The 23,878-nt window shown below is 49.3% G+C and overlaps 1 protein-coding gene across 2 annotated transcripts in view; it reads right to left on the bottom strand.

Moving 5' to 3' along the window:
* Window positions 1-23,878, bottom strand: part of ESRRB (estrogen related receptor beta) — a 179,563-nt gene that overhangs the window by 108,427 nt on the left and 47,258 nt on the right. Inside the window, exon 1 of one of the 2 annotated variants that reach the window (XM_043472621.1) lies at window positions 4,401-4,668. The exons of the other annotated variant lie outside the window; for it this stretch is intronic. Within the exon in view, the coding sequence (XP_043328556.1) occupies window positions 4,401-4,450 (50 nt within the window). The 5' untranslated portion in view covers window positions 4,451-4,668. Of the gene's footprint in view, window positions 1-4,400; window positions 4,669-23,878 lie in introns of those variants that run through there. 2 annotated transcript variants of the gene reach the window in all.

The raw sequence follows: 23,878 nt of genomic DNA, 5'->3' as shown, positions 1-23,878 counted from the left end.
AGCAAAGCTGGGAGGAGTCCTGACAAATTTTGGGCAGACCTCCTGGTCAAGCTGGAAGAGAGACAGAGCTGAATGATGGCCTGGCCGGTAGGTGTGAAAAGGCACCAGCTTGGGGTGTTCAGGGTGTGGGCTGGACTTTACTTTGAAGGAGTGGATTAGGCTCTGCATCTCTGCTATTCTGTCCTCTTAAATGAGAACCACAAAAAAAAATCATACTGAGAAAACCACCTAAAGCGTCTGGAAGACACATTCTAGGGAAGGGCGCTGCAGAACCTGGTCAAAAGCATCTCGGCTCTTGTCTAAATGTCTGACTGAACTTGCTTTCCTTTTGAATCCTGCTCCCTCACACAACCAGCTCCATCGCCCACCCCCATGCAAACACGCTGGCAATGTCTCTCCTCCCCACACCTTCCTTTGGGCTGCCAGGCTTGTACAGACCTTCCCAGTCGCTGTGCTCAAAAGAAGCTGGGCATTTTGTAGAGGACTGAGGAAGGGGCTTAAAACAAAAAAGAAAAGAAAACATTTGGCAATATGTCCCATTATCAGGAACACGAATCAAGCAGACAGTCACAAGGGCCCCCTGGGCTAGAGCCGGGACACTCGGAGAAGGCAGGGTTATGACATGAAATCTCTGTCACAGCCACTTCCCTCACAGAGCTTTCCCCGAAAGTCCCCTCTGTCTCTCCTCTCTCGGACTAAATGGAATATGTATTGATTCCTCCAAATCAATAGAATGAAAAGGTTCTTGTTTGGTGGGTCAGTCTGTTTCTTCATATATGTTTGTTTAAGAAACATCTTTTTCATATGTTCCAATTGTTGGTAAAAATCGAGGACTGTTTCTAAAATGGAGTTGCGGAAATGAGCTCCGAGAGGAAATTTCCAGTTGATGTCAAGATCTCACTCAGCTGGAAAGGGCCTGGCCCAGGACTGGGGCCCTCGCGTCGACCTCCTGTTCCCTGCTAAGCTTGTCGCCCTCAGGCCTGAACGAGTCCATCCTCTTCCACGGCAGCCCACACCTTCCAGAAGCGGGGAGCAGCCACAGAAAGGTTTATTTCCTAGAGCCCCTCCCTTAGAAAACCAAGATGAATGTCCTCCCGCTGATTTATTCTTAAATGTACCATTAAAAATTAATTTCCCCCTTTGTTTTTCTCTGGGTCACTGATTCTGAATTACCATGTGGCATTTTTCCTACGTGTGAACCCACATATTTTACCTTCGGGACAGTTTGTTTTCTGTTTCTTTAACATCAGCAAAGTGGTCATCGGATGGTGGGTGACGAAGCCCCCACCGCCCCCAGCCCCGACTCCCCGGATTGTCTGCCCAGGGTCTCCATCGGGTCCGTCCCTGACACATTTGTACACAGGCCCACACAAGCCAGCACGCTCACTCCGACTCTGGCTGATTATATATGTACATAAAATATTGATTAGAAATGCTAATGGAGTCACCTACAGGATCGGCTACAGGAAAAGGAAAATGAAGGAGAGAGAGGTATGAAGGTCCCAGTGTATCTGTGTGTGTGTGTGTGTGTGTGAGTGAATTTCTCACCTGGAAAGTGAAAATAACACTAAAATATTAAAGATCACTCTCGGTATATTAGCAGGTGAGAGGGAAGCCTGGGGATCTCTTCCTCGATGGACTGTGGTCCCTGCACCCTTGGGTTTTTTTTTTATTCAAGTCCAGAAATGTCAACTAAGGCAAATAGGTAGAAACTATCCATACAGAGCACGCGAACCCACCTACTCTTGTATATGTTCCCAGAGAAACCTCGGCACCAAAATGGATGGACTCATGCTACCGTCCTTCCAACAAACCAAAGAATGCATTCCTGTGTCTTGTCACTTTGCTGCCGGGGGGCCTCTAACGCTACTTTTTGTGGAGCAGAGAAACACCGGGGGGCGGGGGGCTGGTCAGAAGGCTGCCTCCCCCAACGGCAGCCTCCGACCTCTACAAGCTTGTCCTTGGCAATTTTGTACCTCAGTAACCATAGCAGAGGTACACCTTCTCCAGGAGGCACGCACCTGTGTGTGGGGGCCCGGCTCACTAATGCTTGGACTGCTGCCCAGCAGGTTTGGGACTCTGAGAAACAGCATCTCACTGGGATGCTTAGATCCTCTGTAGACGAAGCAGGCACCTTTCTGGCTTTTCCTGTGCCCCATGGAGGGAGAAGCTAATTCTTTGCAAAAAAAAAAAAAAAAAACCACCAAGAAGGCTAGGGAGTCCAAATCACTATCAGGCTTACTTTATAATTGATTTCTACTTCAAACCCTTCCCAGACACCCAGGACCTCAGCTACCTCATTCCCCTTTGCCGCTTCCCTGACATTCCTTCTTTGCCCATATTTCTCCTCAAACTCAAGCCAGGGTTGCCGTCAACTCGATGAATTACCCAGCTGCTAAATCCCCCATCTCTCCTTGCTTTCCTGGTCAACATAATCAAAAGATGTACTTCCCCATATGAAATTTCATATTTATTGACTGTGACTTGAGCCAGGGACAAATACATAGATATTTCAAGCTCAACTAAAGAAGTCACCTCTGGAGAGGGGAAAACTAAATAATTTAAATATCCAATATTTGTCTTACTTGGTAATTTTATGTAAGGAAATGCCCCACAAGCATCATACACAGTTCACAGTCTCACCTAACCAGGAGGTTTCTTTGGGGGCTCCCCCTCCCTTACGGAGGGAGCACCACAGTGTGGGACAAACCCCACCCCAACCGCACCAGCCATACAAGCTGGGATGGGTATAACCTTTAAAGAGAATTAAAAGCCACTTTTCACGCTGATGGAAATGTGAATCCAAGATGCCCCTCATCTCCTAATCCAATCGCCTCTTCTGACACTCTGTTTCAATTCTGGCGGCACCTAAAGGACCCTCTGCCCGGGGAAATCCCCAAACTGGAATCAAAAAGGTCAGCGTGGAGGCTGGACCGTGCGGTCCCTGCCCCCAGGAGACGCTGCTGTGGAGTCGCCTTCTCTCTCACGCGCGGTCCACCTGGGGTGGAGGTATTCTGTTCAGCGCGGGGCGTAATCACACCTACAGGGACCCCACGTTATCCAGAGTATTGTTTTAGGGATGTCGCGGTACCTGGGAAGAGGGGGTGGTACAAAAAACGAAAGGATGACCGAAGGAGAACTGACTTTGGTAGTTCAGCTTGCTTCGGGGGATGGCGGGGCTGAAGAGGAGGAAGAATAGCAAGAAGTTTAAGCAGGTCCACGAGAATCTGGAGTTTTCATTGTAGTATTATCTGAAGCCTTCCGGGGGAACCACACACGGAGTGCGCCCACACCCAGACGCCCCGGACACCTGCCGGGAGCGCGGCGGCGCCGGGAGCGCCCGCGGGGAGCCCGGGACAGGTACCTGGGCAGGTGGGGCGCCGACCGCGGAGGGCCCTGGCAGGAGAACGGCGGGTGGCAGGAGCAGGACCGCGCAAAGTCAAGGATGGTTGCGCGGGGCAGCGTTCCACCATTCTGGGAATCAGTTGTGCGCTTCCCCACTCTGCGCACTCGGCAAGCTGCCCAAGTCCCGGGACCTGCGGTTACCCGGTGTCTAGCACCGCAGCCCCCGCCGGCCACCCGCGGGCACGCGGCTCAGACGACCCCAAGTTCCAGGGAGGCGAGCGCAAAGCCGCCCCGTGGCACGGAAATCACCCGGCACCGCCTCGTCTAAAGCCGCGAACCAACTTTGCCTCCGCTGCAGCGTCCAGCCGATTGTCCCCACTCCTGGAGGGAGGCGGGCATCCCCTATTGGGGCGTTCTGGGCACAGTCTAACCTGGCCGAGCCGCCCGCACCCCTGGGGGCGGGTGGCTGGGGGACTTGGGTCCACCGCGCCGCGTGCGCGCCCTCGGGGAGCAGCTCTGGGACCGCAGCGCGAGACCGCGCTCGCCGCCCACAGTTTCCAAATCTGCGCGGCACGTTCAATTTCGCCCCCTTGCCGGGACCGTTTTTGGTCCCCAGTATGAAAATAAACATTAAAGTCAAAGGGCCCGCAGGGACGCTTTCCCGAGTGGGAACGGGACATCCTTGAGACATTCCCGCACCTGTTCTGGGCTCGCTCCTCCCCATTCCACAGAAACTCAAATATTTTCTCCCCGCGGGGGACGATCGGAGTGAAGGCGAAAAGCTCTGCTCTTACCTAAGAGTGAGGGTTTGTCAAAGGCGGGGTGGGGGTGGTGAGGGAAAAGTTAGAGTCGGGTTCACCCCCAGAAGGAAACCCAGAAAAGTGTGCGGTTTTCCCCTTCCGACGTCCGCCCCAAGTGCCCTCACCTTCCGCCCACCCCCCAACCCCGGGGTCCCTGCCACTTCAAGAATGCCTAGAAGAAGAACTGCGACACTCAAGACAGAGCCGGCCGGACAGGCAGAAGGACAGACACAGACGGAGAAGCCGAGCACCTACTGGTTGTGGTAGCCGAGGGGGTCAGGGACGCAGAGTTCGGACACATCCATCAGTCCCGTTTTAGCATTCCCAGTTGGTAGAGAAAAGGCGGCGGGGAGATCACGCGGAAGAGCGAGTGAAGGGCACCGGCGAGGCGCGAGTCCGGGCAGGGGCACGGTGAGCCGGCCGAGGCGGAGTGGGTGGATGGAAGCGCCGCGGCAGGGCGCGAGGGAGGCCGAGAGCGGTGCGCGCCCAGCCCAGCGCTCCCGCACTCGGGCACACACTCCCGTGCTGGCAGAGGGGATGCGAAGCGGTGGAGGCGGCTCGGGCACCAGACTTGGAGCCCACTAACCCTACTGTAGCTTTAAGGCTCGGAGACTGATGTATGGTTTGGCTCCTATTGGCTATCTCTCAGGGGCTGGACTTAAAGTGACAGAATCGAGCTGGGGTGGGGGGAGGGGGGTGAGCCAGAGAGACTTCAATGGATCCAGGCGCTCGCGCGAGGTCCCCACCTCCGGAGGAGTAGGAGAACTGTGCTGTAGAGCCGCAAGGCCTGTCCTCTCGCCATTAAAGAAAAAAAAATTTTTTCTCTTTTTTAGCCCAACTGGCTGGTGTGGCTGGGGACTTGAAAGGTGTGCCCTTTTATATATCCTCTCCACCCCCAACCCCCAGTCTGATCTTTTAACTGGCAGGTCTAGCAAACTCACCTCTCAGCTCTTTGGAAGGGGTATGTTTTTAAATTTGAAAACGAGACCCATTTCTCCTCCCGCCTATCAAAAAGAAGAGGCCAGCTCCTTAGAAATTCAGAACCTCACACCTGGTGTTTGGTGCACAAAAGTGCAAAGGGTCAGGCTCGTAGGTGAGCCCCAGCAAGAGAGGGACTGATTCCCTCCCCAGCTCTCATCACCTGGGCCAGTGGGTTCTGAACAGCTCTCGTACGGACTAGACGGCAGGGCTTGATTCTATAAAACACTCTCAAGATGTGTACAGTGATGTTCTCTTCATTGGCAACCCTCAGAAACGTTCCCAGGACACAGACACAAGCAAATAAATTCCTGTCTGCTTAGAAAAGCACAATTATGGTTAAAACAACCAACTTACCAGCCACATCCACTTCAAGGCACAAGTAGACACTTCAACATACACACCTGAATCCCCAGCTATGAACATACCTGCATCCCTGTCTGCTGCTCTCTCCATGAACCCGAATATTACTGTACTAAAACCAGCTGTAAGTCGATCCCCAGTCCTTCTTCTGGGGCTTGTCGTCTTTTGAGATGTGCCAGCCACAGGGATAATAATCAATTTGATGGTTCAAATGAGTGTGGGGAGGAGATAGGCATAGAATTATTTAAAAGGGAGGGAAAAAAAGCCCTCAAGAGAGACCACCACCTTATTCTCCTATATTCTACAAAAGACAATGAGCAGTAGGGGGGAAAACATCATTTTATCATCAGAATAAAGTCTAAATGGATTGTAACTGCAGTGTTCAAGCACTTCAGGAATAAAAGCAGGAGGCTTGTGAGAAACCCCAGGAGGGGCCGACCGCCCGGGAGGGGCTGGGGAATGGGCAGCAGGACGGCAGATGATACTTGACTTGGATAAATGGAAGCTCGTGCAGGCTGGGAAACCGAGCTGAGGTTTTTCCTATGTGCTGAAGTGGAGGACCGCGTGGGATTCTCCAGGCTCGGGACGCCGGCAGGTATCTCACAGAGAGATGGATGAAGATGTCGGCTCTGTCAGTAGAGCCCCCAGCAGCCCTGGATTTTTTTTTTTTTTTAATCACATAGGTACTTGGTTACATTGGAAATGGAAAGAGGGGTGCAGGGATCCAACCACCATGTGTTGCCAAGACCTCAAACTGGTTTCTCTGCCTCCCTTCTGGCCCCTGGAAATCCACTCGCTAAGCACTTAGCAGCCAGGAAGCACTTTGTAAAATGAACATCCAAAGTCCCCTTCGCAATTTGTTGCAGTTAAGAAAGAGACCCCAGTCCTTCCCCGTGGCCAACCGGCGTGCCCCAGATGACAAGCCCCTGTGTGTCTCCACACCCCGTCTCAGCCCATGAGATGGCCCCCTCAGGCTTTGTCCCTGCCACCCAGGACGCCCCAGCTTCCAGATCACATTAAAAGCTTCTGCTATTTGCCTTGCTTCAGGTAATTTATTAGTTTGCAATTATACATATATTGGTATGACTAATACCACCCCCTGCACATGCATGCGTGCACACACACCACTAGATTGTAAGCTCTATAAGGGCAGGGACCGTGTCTGTTTTTGTTCACTGGAGAATCCCCAGTGCTTACCAGTGCCTGGCACATGGCAGTTGCTTGATTAAAACCTTGTTGAATGAAATGTCAGACCATAGCAGTTTAGAGTGGGGCGGGGGCCGTCTGCTGTCAGGACAGGCTGGTTGCCCCACAGGGACTTAGCTCCTAACAGGTTGTATGAGATCCACTGGGTTTTTGCGGTGGGTGCACCTTTTGTAAACTGGAGATAGAGCACGTGCAGTGGAGCGTGAAAAGAAAGACAACTTCACAGCTTGGAGTGGATGCAAAGCCACTGGGTGCAAATGAGGGAAAGCAGAAAGTCTGTGTTGGTTCAAAACATATACACACTACTGTATATAAAATAGATAACTTATAAGTACCTACCATATAGCAGAGGGAACTCTGCTCGATATTCTGTGATGGCCTATATGGGAATAGCATCTACACAAGAGTGGGTATATCTATAACTGATTCACTTGGCTATACAGCAGAAAAACACAACATTGTAAATCAATTATACTCCAATAAAAATTAACATTAAAAAAGCTAGGCTCTTGCCCACCTAACTACTGTCTGCATCCAAGGCACGGGGACGCAGGTAACTAAGGGCCTCGCCCCTGGGCCCTAGCTGATTGTCCTCCAGGGCGAGAAAGAGGTCCCTGAGATCCAGCCTTCTTTGGACGTCCTCCTCCTCCGCAGTGACTATCCAGCCCCATCACACATGGCCCTGGGGCAGAGTTTTTCCTCCCTTCCCTCCCTGGCAAATGTGCGCCTGCAGACTCCCCTGAAGGGGAGGAGAGGGCCCACTGGCGCGGACACCCTGGGGACCTGATCCAGCCCAGCAGGGCCAGGCTTCTCCTGTGGTTTCCCAGGCAAGTGTAGCCAGGACGCACACTCTTTTTGGGACCAGTTTCTCTCCTCCCCTCTGTCCCCAGCCAGCTCACGGGGTTCCTTCCCAAAGCCAAGGTGGGTTCCAGGCCTCTGGCTGGAGGGCGAGTGCAGAGCACACCTGGGCTCTGGACCCGACCATTTCGCATGGCCTGGCTGAAGCCATCTCTTCTCCAGAAAGCAAAGGTGGTACTAGGGGGTAGAGTGGGGGTGGGCAGAGCTCTTGGGCTCCCGCAAGCTTGAAAGTTATTCAACCCATCATCTTCTCAATCATTCCACTGCTCACCCGGAGCAGGTGCTATTTGTAGTCCACCTCCACCCCAGCACAAAGCTCTAAGCCACCTCTTTACTCTCCTCTATCCCCATATTGGCAGCCCTAGGTGGGCAAGTCAACCCAAGGAGAATGGAACAAAAGGCATCGGACACAGGAATTGTGGAGGGTAGAAGGGGAACCGCAGCTGACATTGTTCTTGTGACAAACTCCTTTAAATAGACATTTCTTACATTCACAAGACCTTATGGCTGGGGCGGGTGGGAGTGGGGAGGGTTCAGGGAATCATTTAGAACCATCATCAGACTTTATAAATAAGGAAATTTTTAAGTGGCCCTGTATGGTGGAGTGACCTACCCAAGGTCACACAACAAAGCCCTGGCAAAGCATGGATTTCTACTTATTCTACTCCTAACTCTTTGTATGCAGGTCTCTTTGCTTTCCCTTCTCCCTCCTTCCCTAAGTTCAAGCTCTCTCCTAAGGACTATGAAGCCAAACTAGAACCATGCCCTTGGAAACACACTGCACACACACACACACACACACACACACATCACCTGGGAGATGGTGGGGACCCAGGCTTCTGTGTCCATCCCCTTAAGGGTGTGGACTCTTCCCCAAGTGGTTTCCTAGGGGCTGAGTTCCAGGAGGCAGATAAGTAAGAAAAGATTCCCAGACACTGTTCAGCCTGTTCTGTCCCCCAGACCTGTGTTCCCCTGGGTACAAAAAGCAGCCAGTGTCTCACAAATAGCTGAAGCCAGGTCCATACTAACCACCTGCTCTTTCCCATCCCAGTCTGGCTGAGTCCTAGAACGGGCTGTCTGAGTGCCTGTACCCGGATCTTGAGGACCGCTCAAGCTGCCTTGCCATAATCTATGCAGCTGAACCCAGAGCATCACCCCTTGCCACAAGTGTGGTGAAGATCTCCGCCCTTGGAGTGTGTGTCCCTGTCTCGAGGTGCCTCCCCACCCTGCTCTGACACTGGTCTTTTCTGCCCAGGAAACAACAGCAACAAGCAGTGTCTCTCAGATTCCTGAATCCCCTCCCTGCACTGGCTACTGTCCAGCCCAACAATGAGGAGGCTTTTCTCCTCTTTCAAGCCAAGCAACCCAGCAGGAGGACCTGATGGCCTCATCACAAAAGACAAGACCCAGCAGGAATTTCTGGAGATCCTACCGCGTACTCCCTAAGCACAGTGAACGCGAGACACTAATTGTTTATAGCATCCCTGTCCCTCGACCGCATCCGCGTTCACTGCACCAAGTCTCCAGGTGAGAATGATGCCTACAAGGCATGTAGTTACTCCTTACCACCAGCCCAGGAAGGAGAGGGTGCCTCCGTGGACCTGTCTGAGTCACAATCCAAGCCTGTTCCTGTTCCACCCCAGGGTAAGCACTGGGGGAGGTGAGCTGGGAAAGTGCATCCATTGATGGTCCCTGAGGACTAAGGTGGGCCCAGCCTGGACAGTGAGTCTGACCTGGGCATCTTTGGGGATCGTGCTGATCAAGTCAGGGCTCTGTGAACTCCCGGTCAGAGAAAATGTCCCCAACCATACACCCCAGTGGGCCCACTGTCTTCTCAAGGCTTGAATTTGGGGATGTGGAGTTATATCCCCCTGTGCTGGTCAGCAGACTGGCAGCCCACTGGCTGGCACTCGTCCCAAGGATCATAATGAACTGATAACGCTAATACAATGCGAGTTTGTGCTCCCATAATAGTCTCCTGCTGACAGATAAATGCTGCGGAAACATGATGGCTTTTCCTGAAGCTGTAAGGGGCTATTATTGGGGCAAGAAGGCTCGTGTCCTGTTGGCACAGCCATCGTGACACCGAAGATGAAATGTGAAGGGGGCGACGTCTTGAGTGGATAAACGCTTGGGGTCCCTCCCACCACCGCTATCCACTTCCTTATCTGAAACCCCTACCAGGGGTCTTGGAGGAATAACTTCCAGATATTTCAAAGCTCTGTGATTATTTTTTTTTTCTTTTTCTGAGTCTCAAGATTCCATTCTGACCAACACAGCTGAATGGCATATTGAAGTCCTCTGTGTGCCCAAAAGATTCCTTTCCTTGTGCAAGACGGTGACTGCAGTGAGCAGGCAGGAAGGTGAGCTCTGTCCCTCCATAGAAACAGAGATCTTTCCCCCTGCTCATCTCCAGGAGAATAGGAACACATCATGACTCTAAGAGCTTTGCCACCTGCCAAATTTTGGGAGGAAGAGAGAGGAACAGGAGGAGGAATACAAAGAGAGGAAGAAGGAGGAGGTAGAGAATGAGGACGAGGGTCAGTGGAGGAGAAGAAGAATGTACCTTGATAGCGCCTGGTACCTAAGAGGCATTAGACAACTCGCTATTGACTGAATGAATGAGCTGCCTAACTAAGTATTTTCCATTACAATGGATGGTGGGTTTTTATCAAAACTAATAACAAGGAAATCTGACCTTATTTTCATCTGTGTAACATATTAATTTAACATCCAATTTCTTGTGACTTCTGCATCAGTTTGTGCATAAAACATGGTCGATTTCAAATATCAAGCAAGCAGTTTGTTTCTAGGGCCTTATCATTGGTAAAAGGCCAAATTTTCTTTGACGATAGCTTTTTTTTTTTTGTATTTTTTTCAGAGTTATGTTTTATTCGGTGGGAATTTTTGGGACTGCAAGCCCCTGAGACAGCATCTCAAGTGACCCTGACAGAACTGCTCTGAGGAGGCGAGGGAAGGAGCCAAAACATACAGAAGTTTTGCAACGAAGGACAGGTAGTCTGAACATCAAAAGATGATTGTTAATTAAAGGAAGCCAGATATCTCAAGTTAAGGAATTTAGCATTTTTCTATGTATGGAAAGATGCAAGAGTCTGGGCTCACTGAAATCATTCCTTTCCTATGCTGGATGAGAGTTTTAACTGCCAAAATCTCATGGTCAACACTGGACACAGAAAGAATGAAGAATTTGTTTGGCAAACTCAACAAATTATGCCTCCCAGTACATTTCTACTCTCAGAGATAAATACCTCAAAGAAATTATTAAATATGTGAAACTGGGAAAATTAATTGTAAGCTAACACACACATGTTAAATGTGCCATTTAGCGGGAAACAAAGAAACACGTTGGCTGAGCCTGTCTCCCGAGCATTAATGATATAAAAGTCAACACCGGGAACACTGAAATGCGTTTTCATTTCCTAATGGCTCAATTAAGGTAGAACTTCTTATTTCATTATTCTTTAGAATAAAATGCATTTTATTTTTTGCTCTAGTAAAATGTTTTATGGAGAGGGAAAAACAGCACACACTTTTAGGTTGTAGGAAAAATCAAATGTAAGTGTTTTATAAACTGTAAAGTGCTCGAGCTATGTAAAACATGATTAAGATGAGAGCTTTCGACTATGTTTTTACATGAGAAAAGTGCTGGCCAGCAGTTACCTTTCCAAACGTATGCCGTAATGAAGCCAGTCCCATCAGTGAAGTCCGCACTGCTTGGAAAGAGGTAATTACAAGTGTGCACGTGTTAAGTCACTTCAGTCGTGTCCCGATTCTTTGTGACCCCATGGACTGTAGCCCGCCAGGCTCCTCTGTCCATGGGATTCTTCAGGCAAGAATACCAGAGTGGGTTGCCATGCCCTCCTCCAGGGGATCTTCCCAACCCAGGAATCAAACAAACCTGCCTCTCTTATGTCTCTGGCATTGGCAGATGGGTTCTTTACCACTAGCGCCACCTGGGAAGCAATTATGAACAGGTCAGTACCAATTCCAGATGAAGGCTCCAGCCTTGCAGCCAGGACCTCCTTTTACAACTTCATTCTTGGTAAACAATTAGCAACAAGCTTCACTAGAACTCCTGTCTTAGAAGGCTTGCCTTTCCAAGAAGAATGAGGCAAGGCAGGAAGGGAAACTGCAGGAGGACCAAAGAGGGTTTAGAGAAATAGAGAAGAAGGCAGTCAATGGTACAAGATTTAATATGGATAAACACCGGTAATACACTTGTCAGTAATGACCCTAGAATGAGCCGGACTGTAGGAGAGCTGGTGGAAGGGCAGCGATGCAGAGAGAGATCTGGGGTCAGGACAGATAGCACATTAAGCATGGGCCTCCAGCTCAATGGCATGATAAACACTGCTTTGGGGTAATTCTACAAAACCCAGCCGAGCAAGGAGCAGCCATAATTCCTCTTTACTCTCTTACTACAGGCACTGATGGAATTTTATGCACAGCCCCGAGGGACTTGCTTCAAAAGCAGACTGGAAGGGTGATGAGGAAAGGACTGGAAGAGCGGTGAAGAAGGTGTCAAGGCCTCCCGAAGGCTGTCTGAGCCCCACACGGCGAGGGACAAATGTGGGACCGGGTGGGATGGGTTGCCCCTGTGCACTGAGGGTCAACACTTGCGTCCAGAGCCCGAGTCACGCGCACACACTGTAGGTGTCATCGCTGGTCCCCGTGACTGCCTCTCTTTTCTCTCTGGTTCAGCACCCCACTCAGGCTGAGTCTCACCTCCACGTCCAGTCCCTGAGGGCTGGTTTACTGAGGGTGCCAGACGATGCACCCTAGAAGTTCAGGAGGGTAGCTGCCCCAATTCTTCCCTTTTCTTCCTGCCCTCTGAGCACTGTTTCATGGTGTGATTTCTCTTTATATAAACCCTCCAGAAGAGACATGCACACCAGACACCCTGCTGGTTTCTGTGAGACCAGCTAGGCACGTGATGGCCAGCACAGAACACATCACATCACTTTACTTGGCATCTAACCTCGCCTCCCTCCCCTTTCCATCACCCTCTGTTCCCAGGCCTTATACTTCTCCAATGAAGTGTCAGCACTTTTTTCTTTTTTTTTGGTGTTTCTTCTTTTCCTGTCTTTTAATTTTATTTATTTTAATTGGAGAATAATTACTTTACAATATTGTGATGGCTTTTGCCATACATCAACACGAATCAGCTGGCCTCCGGCTCTGTTTTCTAGGGGACCAGGGCTGAGATCAGGACTGAATCAGCAAGTGGCTCAGGGCCACTGACTTTCTCGCAGTTCACACTATTTTATTATTTACTATGCCTTGCTTGGTTGGGGAGGAGGAGCATAATGAGCGCGATGATTGATGGGTTATGACGGGTGGGCACTGCACTAGTAACAGCCCCACTGGCTTACAAAGGCCTAGGTGGACCTAACCGCACCCACCCATTCGCCCATCCATTCAGTCAGCTTGGTTCTGGTTCAGTTGCCAAGATGTTCAGGTCAATGGTGTCGTCTGAAGCCAATTGTCAGGACCCCCTGGCCCTGTGTCCCTTCTCCACCCCCTTCTCTTCCAGTCCATACTGTGTTCTCCCTTGTCCCTGGTTTTCTTCATCCTGAGCTGAGCCACTTCCTCGGGTGACCGTCTTTCCCCACGTGTGCACCCACCCACCTCTGTGCTTAGCTTGAGCCTCAAGCACCGGGAGAGTCCAGTGGCTTCAGGAACAGGTCTATGGCCTCACGTGGCAAAGTCTCCAGGGGCAGGTGGTTTCATCTTTTGGGTGGGCTGTCCTTAGCGTACGGGCCGTCACCTTCCCCTGGTCCCCCTAGAGGTGAAGCATGCTTCTTGTGGCCCAGGTACCACTTCCTCACCCAACCTGTCAAAGCTGGGAAGGGGGTGTGTGCATATATGAGTTTATGCTGGGAGAAATGTCCCCCTGGGTCTCTAGTTTGTTTTTGCTTGTTTGTCTTGATTTCATTTGATTCCAGAGGAAAATCTTTTTCCCCATTCCCGCTGCAGCAGACTTATCCTCACATCTTCTCAGCCAGAATCCAGAATCACACTCACCCTAAACCAGTCACTGTCAGAGGAGAAATGATTGCTGTGACTGGTTTAAAATACATTAACTCCCTGAAGCTGGGGAAGAGGCTCTCTGCTCCTGAGAACATTAATGTTCAGTGACAAGGAAGATTCACTTGTTACAGGAGGAAGCAGGAAAGGCAACCAACAGTGTCCGCCACACCTGGGCTGTACCATCGGCAGGTTGGTGGCGCTTGGCTACCCATGGATGCAAGCAAGAAGGGGGTCACCGTCTGACAGGATGTAAAAACAGTGTAAGGCTAACTCTTAAGTCAGGCTACGTTGTGTTCTCACCTTGCTCCAGCAAGTCAAAACGACGTCAGTGATAAAACACTCTTCCCAGGACTTCCCTGCAGTCTAGTGGTTCCAACTTTGCTTCCAGTGCATCCAGTGCAGGGAGTGTGGGCTCGATCCCCGGTCAGGGAATTAAGAACCCACATGTTGTGTGGCATGAGCCAAAAAAAAAGCAAAACAAAACTGTTGCAGTTGCTGTTGAGTTTTAATAATACATGTAGGCTTCAAATTAGCATATTCTTATTATTTGTCCTTTAATACAAATTGCATTCCACCTGAAGGTAATAAGTCAGCCACACACACAGAAACTTAGCTCCCCTTAGCTCTAGGGGTGTTTCAAGAGTCCATTCTTAAAAATGTAGGATCATCCAAGCTCACTTAAGGCCTGTCTGTGTCTTGACCCTTTTGGTACTTCCTAAATACATCCTTGTGTCCAAATGGTAAATTCAGAGTAAACAATGACAGCTCAGGGATTTCTAGAGACAGGGAAAGAACTCGACTTACTTCAGTCTTGTTATTCTATGCGAAATTTTTATTTGCACTTAAAATTTAAAACAGTGAAACAGAACTGTGAGATGTAATATTTGTAAGCTCAAATATTAGCTTTTACATGAAAAATCTTACTGAATTGGAATAATAACATTGGAACATTGAAATGGGTTCATGATTTTGAAGAGTTTATTTTTAGATTATCAACAGTCAGGAAAATAATGATTATTATTAATGACTAGTTGATTATTTCTCAGTGTAAATTGGTTGTAGAGGATGGCAGATCCAGGTATCAAATATCCAGGGTCTGCCCACCCTATTGTCTGTTGTTCTGTCTCTTCCTGCCCCCAGCTGGGCTGGTGGTCCTGAGAATCAGAGAAAGGTGACTGACCACATTTTCCTAGGGTATCTTTAAGGGATACCTTCCTTGTGGCTCATCTGATAAAGAATCCACCTGCAATGCGGGAGACCTGGGCTTGATCCATGGGTTGGGAAGATCCCCTGGAGAAGGGAAAGGCTTACCCACTCCAGTATTCTGGCCTGGAGAATTCCATGGATTGTATAGTCCTTGGGGTCGCAAAGAGTTGGACATGACTGAGTGACTTTCACTTTCACCTTCATCTTTAAGGGAACCATCTCCAAATAGGTCATCAGTAACCATCCCTGTGGCCTTCCCTGGTAGCTCAGCTGGTAAAGAACCAGCCTGCAATGCAGGAGACCCTGGTTCGATTCCTGAGTCTGGAAGATCTACTGGAGAAGGGCTAGGCTACCCACTCCAGTATTCTTGGGCTTCCCTCATGGCTCAGATGGTACAGAATCCGCCTGCAATGTGGGAGACCTGGGTTCTATCCCTGGGTTGGGAAGATCCCCTGGAGGAGGGCATGGCAACCCACTCCAGTATTCTTGCCTGGAGATTTCCATGGACAGAGGAACCTGATAGGCTATAGTCCATGCGGTCTCAAAGAGTCAGACATGACTGAGCAACTTATACTTTCACTTCAACGCTCCTTGAGCCCAGAAAATGTCCACATAGCCCCTCAGCACCTTCAGTTTGTCTCCATTTACTCTCTCTTCCTCCAATTGAATAATTCTGCCCGTGACCTCATCCAACAATAAAGACAGAAACTCTGTTTCTTATCCATGACACGATCCATTCCTTGTTTTGGTCCACCACTAATATTGTAGCATTTTCATTTTCTCCTTTTTTTCTACTGTTCATTGAAGAACACCAACTCTAATTTGACTCTTCAGTGATGGGGATGGAGGGGGTGGTGGGGACGGACCATTTACCGAACATCACTCTATGCTGGGCACTCAGCACTGTTCTGTTCTGACTCAAGGTTATCCACCCCACTTCACATTTGAGCTGGGTGTCATTACTCTCATTGTATCTGTTGAGGAGGGACTGGCTACCCACTCCAGCATTCTTGCCTGGACAATCCCATGGACAGAGCAGCCTGGTGGGCTACAGCCCATGGGGTCGCAAAGAATCAGACACGACTAAAGTGACTGAGCACTCACACACAGCCAATTAACAGTGTTGTGATAGCTTCAGGTTAACAGCGAAGGGACTCAGCCATCCGCATATATGCATCTCCTCTCCCCCATCTATTTGCCATGAAAGTGATGGGACTGGATGCCATGACCTTAGTTTTCTGAATGTTGAGCTTTAAGCCAACTTTTTCACTCTCCTCTCTCACTTTCATCAAGAGGCTCTTTAGTTCTTTGCTTTCTACCATAAGGGTGGTGTCATCTGCATATCTGAGGTTATTGATCATGATCATTGCATCCGGTCCCATCACTTCATGGCAAATAGATGGGGAAACAATTGAAACAGTGAGAGACTTTATTTTGGGGGGCTCCAAAATCACTGCAGATAGTGACTGCAGCCATGAAATTAAAACACACTTGCTCCTTGGAAGAAAAGTTATGACCAACCTAGACAACATATTAAAAAGAAGAGACAAAAAAATAAAATAAAATAAAAATAAAAAGAAGAGACATTACTTTACAAACAAAGGTCCGTCTAGTCAAAGCTATAGTTTTTGCAGTAGTCATGTATGGATGTGGGAGTTGGACTACAAAGAAAGCTGAGCATCGAAGAATTGATGTTTTTGAACAGTGGTGTTGGAGAAGACTCTTGAGAGTCCCTTGGACAGCAAGGAGATCAAACCAGTCCATCCTAAAGGAAATCGGTCCTGAATATTCATTGGAAGGACTGATGCTGAAGCTGAAACTCCAATATTTGGGCCACCTGAAGCGAAGAACCAATTCATTAGAAAAGACCCTGATGCTGGGAGAGATTGAAGGCAGGAGGAGAAGGGGATGACAGAGGATGAGATGGTTGGATGGCATCACTGACATGACAGACATGAGTCTGAGTAAGCTCTGGGAGTTGGTGATGGACAGGGAGGCCTGGCGTGCTGTAGTTCATGGGGTTTGCAAAGAGTAGGACACGACTGAGCAACTGAACTGAACTGATTCTCCCCAAACTTGCCTCCGATCTAGGCTGCCACATAACCTTGAGCAGAATGCCAAAGGGTGAATTTTCACTTTCTATGACTTGGAGAAGGTGAAGGCAGCAGGAAGAAGACAGAGGGAGTGGTGAAAAGAAAGACAATCTACTGCCAAGCCCTGCTTTGGCCCCATTAGGGCCAATTTGTTTGGTTGGAGCAGGTTCAAATCGGCAGCAATTCTGAAACCACCTGGATGCATACGAATAGTTTCTGCAAACACCCAAGATAGCAGGAGGCCCCCTCTGGATGGAGAATAAAGTCCCTAATAAAACAAGGAGGGCTCCTTACCCCGTATTCCTTCCCTTTCCAGTCTGAAAGGCTATCATGAGATCAAACAGGTGGATTTATTTTGCTGTTTCTTTCAACATCCACCCGTGCATATTCCCTTTTGTTCCTTGGATCCTAGCTACCCCAGCCACTCCGCCAGGGAGACTCACTTCTTGCCCCAGAGAATGCGTCTGTACAGAGATTTAGATTTAGAAACTCTTAACTGACAGCCAGTAAGAAGGGTCACAGGAGAGGGACTTGCCCATCAGCAGGAATGCTTTTGCCTATGGGATCATAAAAACATCATTTTAAAGCAGTGGTTTTCAAACTTCAAAAAAGAGCCCCAAAGAGCCTTTCATGGGATGGAACTGTACGCAGCACTGTTACATAAAGCAGCAAAAAAGTAGCTTGTTATGTTTGATAAGTTGGTCCCAGTCTCAGTCCTTCACCAACACCTCCAGGAAGTCCATGAATCACCTCTATGGAACCTCCAAGCCCCTTTGGCTCATTCTTTGACAAAATAATATCTCTAAAAATCAGGGTTCTCTCCCCTCCTACATTGTTGGTGGGAAGGTCAATTGGTATAGCCTCTATGGAGAACAGTACAGAGGTTCCTTAAAAAACTAAAAATATAGCTACCATATGACCCTGCAATCCCACTCCTAGGCTTATATCTAGAGAAAAACATGATCCAAAAGGATACAAGCACCCCAATGTTCATTGCAACACTCTTTATGATAGCCAAGATGTGAAAGCAACCTAAATGTCAGTTACCAGAGGAATGGATAAAGGAGATACACACACACACAATGGAATATTACTCGGTCATTAAAGAAGAATGAATAATGCCATTTGCAGCCACATGGATGGGCCTAGAGATGATCATACTGAGTGAAGGAAGTAAGACAGAGAAGGAGAAATATTGCATGGCATCTCTTATATGTGGAATCTAAAAAGAAATTGTACGAATGAAATTATTTACAAAAAAGACTCACAGAGAACAAACTTATGGTTGCTGGGGGGGTGTGGAGAATGGGAGGAAGGGATAATTAGGGAATCCGGGCTCAACATGTCCACATGGCTATGTTTAAAATGGATAACCAACAAGGACCTACTGCATAGCACATGGAACTCTGCTTAATGTTATGTGGCAGCCTGCACTGCAGGTGGATTCTTTATCGCTGAGTCCCTGGCGAAGCGACTTTGTACCATACCTGGTTTGAAATCCACCTGTACATCATGACACTGTTTGAGAACCAGCCATGGTTCTACACTCATACCGTATGTGGTACCTGTACTGTACCCATCTGGGGGGGGGGGGGAGTTTCGGGGAGAATGGATACATGTATATGTATGGCTGAGTCCCTTCACTATTCACCTGAAACTATCACAACATTGTTAGTTGGCTATGGTGAAAGTGAAGTTGCTCAGTCATATATGACTCTTTGTGATCCTCTTGACTGTAGCCTATCAGACTCCTCCGTCCATGGCATTTTCCAGGCAAGAGTACTGGAGTGGGTTGCCATTTCCTTCTCCAGGGGATCTTCCCAACCCGGGGATCAAACCCAGGTTTCCCACATTGCAGGCAGACGCTTTATCCTCTGAGCCACCAGGGGAAGCCCCCTGTTAGTTGGCTATAGCCCGATACAAAATAAAAAGTTTTGTTTTTTTAAAAGAACAGGAAAAGCTATATTAAAAAAAAAAATCACTGTTCTCCAAACAGCATTGAATCAATCAACCAATAAATAAATAAAACAAGAAACATCACTACTATACAAATCAGACCCTGGCCTAGAACGCCATCCCCTTTAGAGAGGAAGTTACAGGGAAAGTTGCTACCTGCCCAAATACACTTGCTTTTTTGTATCAATGCCCTTTGCCACTCAGAATGAGACCAACCCCATTCAGGTGTCTGGCCTTGCAGCATAGGTGAGCGAGGACCAGACTTGTCATCATGGGCAGTACAACTGGCTGGTTCTCAAACAGTGTCATGACGTGCAGGTGGATTTCAAATCAGGCATGGTAGGAAGACGCTTCCCCAGTGACTCAGCGGTAAAGAATCTGCCTGCAGTGCAGGAGACGCAGGAGAGATGGGTTCAGTCCCTGGGTTGGGACGATCCTCTGGAGGAAGAAAGGGCAACCTACTTCAGTATTCTTGCTCGGAAAATCCCATGGAGAAAGGAGCCTGGCAGGCTACAGCCCACTGGGTTGCAAAGAGTCGGACATGGCTGATGACTGAGCACACACACACATGGTATGAAGTCAGTTACTAGGAATGTTAATATTGGTAAAGTCTCCAAATTTGCAAGCATAATAAATACTTAATCATTTAGTACGTAGTACTATTAAATGGCACTTAATATTATCGCTTGCATTCACTTGTGTGGGAAGTGCTTTTTTGAGTAAGAGCAGACGGTGTGAATCAAGATTCAATTAATGCTTGTGAATTACAAGGAATGCTCTGATGCCACGGGAAACAACTTCCAGGTAAATTTCTCCTGCTGTCTGTGTCTGGGGAAGCAGTCAGGAAGCACCAGTAAAGAGTCCGCCATTGGCGTCTGGACGATCTGAGATCAAACTCTCACTCGGCCTTTCATTAACTCCGTGATCCTGGGATAACACGTAACCACCTTGTCCACATTTCCTCTGTCTTTAAAATGGTTTGTTGCGTGGTAGTGTGGGTATACGCTTCCATGGTGGTTTAGATGATAAGGAGTCTGCCTACAGTATGGGAGACCTGGGTTCCGTTCCTGGGTTGGGAAGATCCCCTGGAGAAGGAAATGGCAACCCACTCCAGTTTTCTTGCCTGGAAAAATCCCATGGATGGAGGAGCCTGGCAGGCCCCAGCCCGTGGGGTCACAAAGAGTCAGACACGACTGAGAGGCCTCACTTGCAGTGTGGTGTAATGCTCTTTGCTCAGTAGCTGGCACAGAATCTGTGACCAACAGACACTGGCTCCACCCCGTCCTTTCCCGAATGGGGGTCCTGACCTCAACTTTGCCGCTCATAGAGATATCTTCTCCCTGGAACACATTCACTGTCTACATTGCATTCAGCCCTCCAGAAAAGACGACAACTGAGGCTAAGGCGATTGTGTGGTTTAGTCGCTAAGTCATGTCTGACTCTTTGGGACCCCATGGGATTTCCCAGGCAAGAATACTGGAGTGGGTTTCCACTTCCTCCTCTGGGGGATCTTCAAAACCCAGGGATCGAACCTGCTTCTCCTGCATTGGCAAGAGGATTCTCTACCACGGAGCCACAACGAAGCCAGTGGCTAACCTTATTCACTGAGTCAGCCCGTATGAGTCCTGCTCACAGCGTCCCTCTCTGCTCTACTGCTGCTCCTGATCCTGTGGGTCTGGAGATGGGAGGCTCTGCAACAGCATCTTCCAAGCTGTGATGGGAGCACGGCTCCTCCTAGCAAGGCCACCCTCTGCTCACCTCACCACGAGCTTCCTAACCACAGAGTCCAAGTGTGGAATGCCCGGTCTATCATGGTGAGCTGCAGACTCTCACGCAATATCAAGGTCAAGGCCACACAGTTAGGACCACCCGCTGGAGATGCCTTTGAATTTGCTTTTAATCTTTGCTGTGATTCAAACATGGAATTTCATGCCGACCTAACACTCCACTGGAATCTGAGTCTTTCAACAGGGGTCCAAGGAACTGCCATTCCTACAGCCTCTGAGGCTTACTCCATCCTTGGAAATCCTCTTACACACCTGTTAATAGCATCAGATGTCACCCAGGCAACCCTCAGAAATGTGCATACTACTCTCACTTCTTAGTCTTGGAAGAAGAGTCATCAATATGTGAAAATCCACCTCCTGGCCATTCCTTCTCCAAAGGACCAGTTAGGAGGTAATGAGGAGACCAGAATTGTGTAGTCTCCTACAACTGGACTCACCTCACCTCACAGAGGGGCAGAGGGGACTGCCTACCTGGGCTGGCCTTGCACTCCAGCCTCTCATCTCAAGGGACCTCTCAACGCGGCCACCTTGACTGGCCTTAGACAGGAGCCCAGGCAGAGAGGTGTGTGAGCCCCAGACACCCCCCGTCTGGGCCCTGGGTAACCAAGCCATCTTGGAGATGTGTTGAGACCATCTCCCATGCAGGAAGGTCTTAGTGTAATGAAAACACAGGAATGGCTTCTCAAATGTGTCCTTTCACGATCCCATGACCAACAATGTGAGAGAGTCTGCAGGAAGGCCGAATGGCAGCCCCTCCAAGCAGGGTGCAAGCTGTGTGTGTGTGTGCTGGGGGTGGGGGTGGCGAGGGGCTTGCCATCTCAAAGCCCCTGTTGGACACTATCTCATGGCTCTAGTGAGGTCATGATCAGAGGCACAGCAGTACCTTCCATCTGGTGAGGGGGAAATAAAGAAAGTCAGGCCACCTTCTGGGTAACACTCCTGGGTCCCTTCTTGCTGTGGTGTATGAGGGGTGGGGGTTGTGGAATAAACAGAGAATAAAGATGAATAATAACGCATCCTTGCAGTTCAGGATGGAACAACCCAGAAAGGCAGGCAGGTGCGAACAGATCTGAGACCAGGGGACAGAACCAAAGTGAATCTTTATCTTCTGTTAAGGTTGCTTCCATGAAATGCCAGCCAATGCAACAGAGTTTCATGATATAGCAGTCCGCGAAGGAGTAGACTGAATGGGGTGCCCCACAGTCTCTGAGATGCCTTGTAGACTCAATGAGGTGCCCTAAAGAGGAAGGGAGACCATCAGCCCCTGCCCCCACGTTCGCAGGTGAGCAGGCCAGGGTCCGCTGCAGAGACCCAGGTGTCTCAGATCCTCAGGGAGAGAGCAGGGGTGAAGAGCGAGCACCTATAGGCAGAAATCTAGGTACCAACAGGAGCCCCACAGAGTCACGGAACCATCAGGTGGAGCTGCACGGGGCAGGATCGCCACCCTCACACTTCAGGCAGCCCCCAGAGAAGAAGAGCAACACGGCAGGGTGACAAGGACGCCAGCAGTACACTCTCAGCTAGCCACCTTCTCCCAGAGGAGGCAGGAAGAGCAGCCTCTGGAGAGCCTCCCACCCAAGAGGCCTCAAAGCACTTCTGCAGCACCCTCAGGCCACTCTAGCCTGACCCCAACCTGCCCAGTCTTCAGTTCAGTTCAGTCTCTCAGTCGTGTCTGACTCTTTGAGACCCCATGGACTGTAGCATACCAGGCTCCTCTGTCTGTGGGATTTTCTAGGCAAAAAATTTTAAATTTTAAAGAAATTTTAAAGAAAGTCACCACACACCAGAATTATTACAGTTTTCGCTTATTCCCTTTGGCACATACATTTTATGTAGTTTAATATTTTAGTTACAATGTACACGTGTTCCCAGTTGTTACACATGCTTCATAAGCATCACTTTAAAAGAGTCCAAGGACTTCCCTGATGGTCCAGTGGTTAAGAATCCACCTTCCAATGCAGGGGACATGCATTGGATCCCTGGTCAGGAAGTTAAGATCCCACATGCTGCAGGGCAAATAAGTCCATGCACCCCAATGAAAGGTCTCATGAGCTACAACTAAGACCCATTGCAACCAAATAAATAAATAAAAGGATCCAACATGATACCATCATATCAAAGTCTCTATTTATTTCACCATTCTCCCAAATTTAGGAGAGTTTGCTTCTAACTGTTCACTTCTATAATGAACCTCTCTGGGCCTCCTGCTTCCTTCTTCTCTGGAATGAGACTGCCTTAGAATCAGCTCTCAGCAGTGAAATTACTGAGTCAAAGGCTGACTATTTTACTGGGGCTCTTTATTATTTGTACTGTTTTTTAAATACAAACTTCATTTAGTTTTGGGTAATACTTCTGCACATTTCCGAGCTCCTCCCAGCATCTTACGTTTCTGGATAGGGATTCTTCTCTCCTGCCCTCCTGTGAACTCAGACTTTTGGTAACCAAGGGGAGGAGTGGGGAATGCTAGTAAATTACCGCCCCTTCACATTAAGCTGCTGTGCAGCTGGGCAGGGACATCGGGCAGGAGCCCAGACCACCCTCTCCCAGGGGCACGTGGGGAGGAGGGGGCGTTCAAGGACAGTGGAAGCCTTCCCTGGGGACCATCCCCCTCGGTGGCTCAGATGGTAAAGAATCCGCCTGCAATTGTGGAAGACCCGGGTTCGATCCCTGGGTTGGGAAGATCCCCTGGAGAAGGAAATGGCAACCCACTCCAGTACTCTTGCCTGGAAAATCCCATTGATGGAGGAGCCTGGTAGGCTACAGTCCATGTGGTCGCAAAGAGTCAGACATGATTGAGTGACTTCACTCTTTCACTTCCCCCAGGGAGCCCCAGAGGAAGCTGTTAGTGGCCACTGGAGGTCGAACAAGCCTGTTCCTTTCCTCAGGAGAGACAGAGATTGTGAGGGAGACAGATGGACAAGGGAGTAGGACCCAGTTAAAGCCACAGAGTCCAGCCGCCCAGAGCGATTGCAGGGCTGTGTGTGGGCTGGGCAGGGCAGGAGTGTTCCTTATCCACGACTGTTGTTCTCATTTCCAGGGACTCTCCTCTTCCCCTTAAGGCATGGGTAGTGCCAAGAGTCTCAAGGGAGCTCAGAGCCGGGAGGTCTGAGTGGAGAGCACGCCCCTGGGGCCATGAGACACTGGCAGGCCCCCTCCCCCCAACCCCCAGCCCAGGCCATGAGCCAAAAAGGTGGGATGGAAAAGACATCAGGCTGCGGGGTGTAAATGAAAACAT

The sequence above is a fragment of the Cervus canadensis genome, chromosome 6, assembly GCF_019320065.1.
Source record: "Cervus canadensis isolate Bull #8, Minnesota chromosome 6, ASM1932006v1, whole genome shotgun sequence".
NCBI lineage: Eukaryota > Metazoa > Chordata > Mammalia > Artiodactyla > Cervidae > Cervus > Cervus canadensis.
The sequence above is the reverse complement of the archived record's forward strand: the minus strand, read 5'-3'. Positions and strand labels throughout refer to the sequence as shown.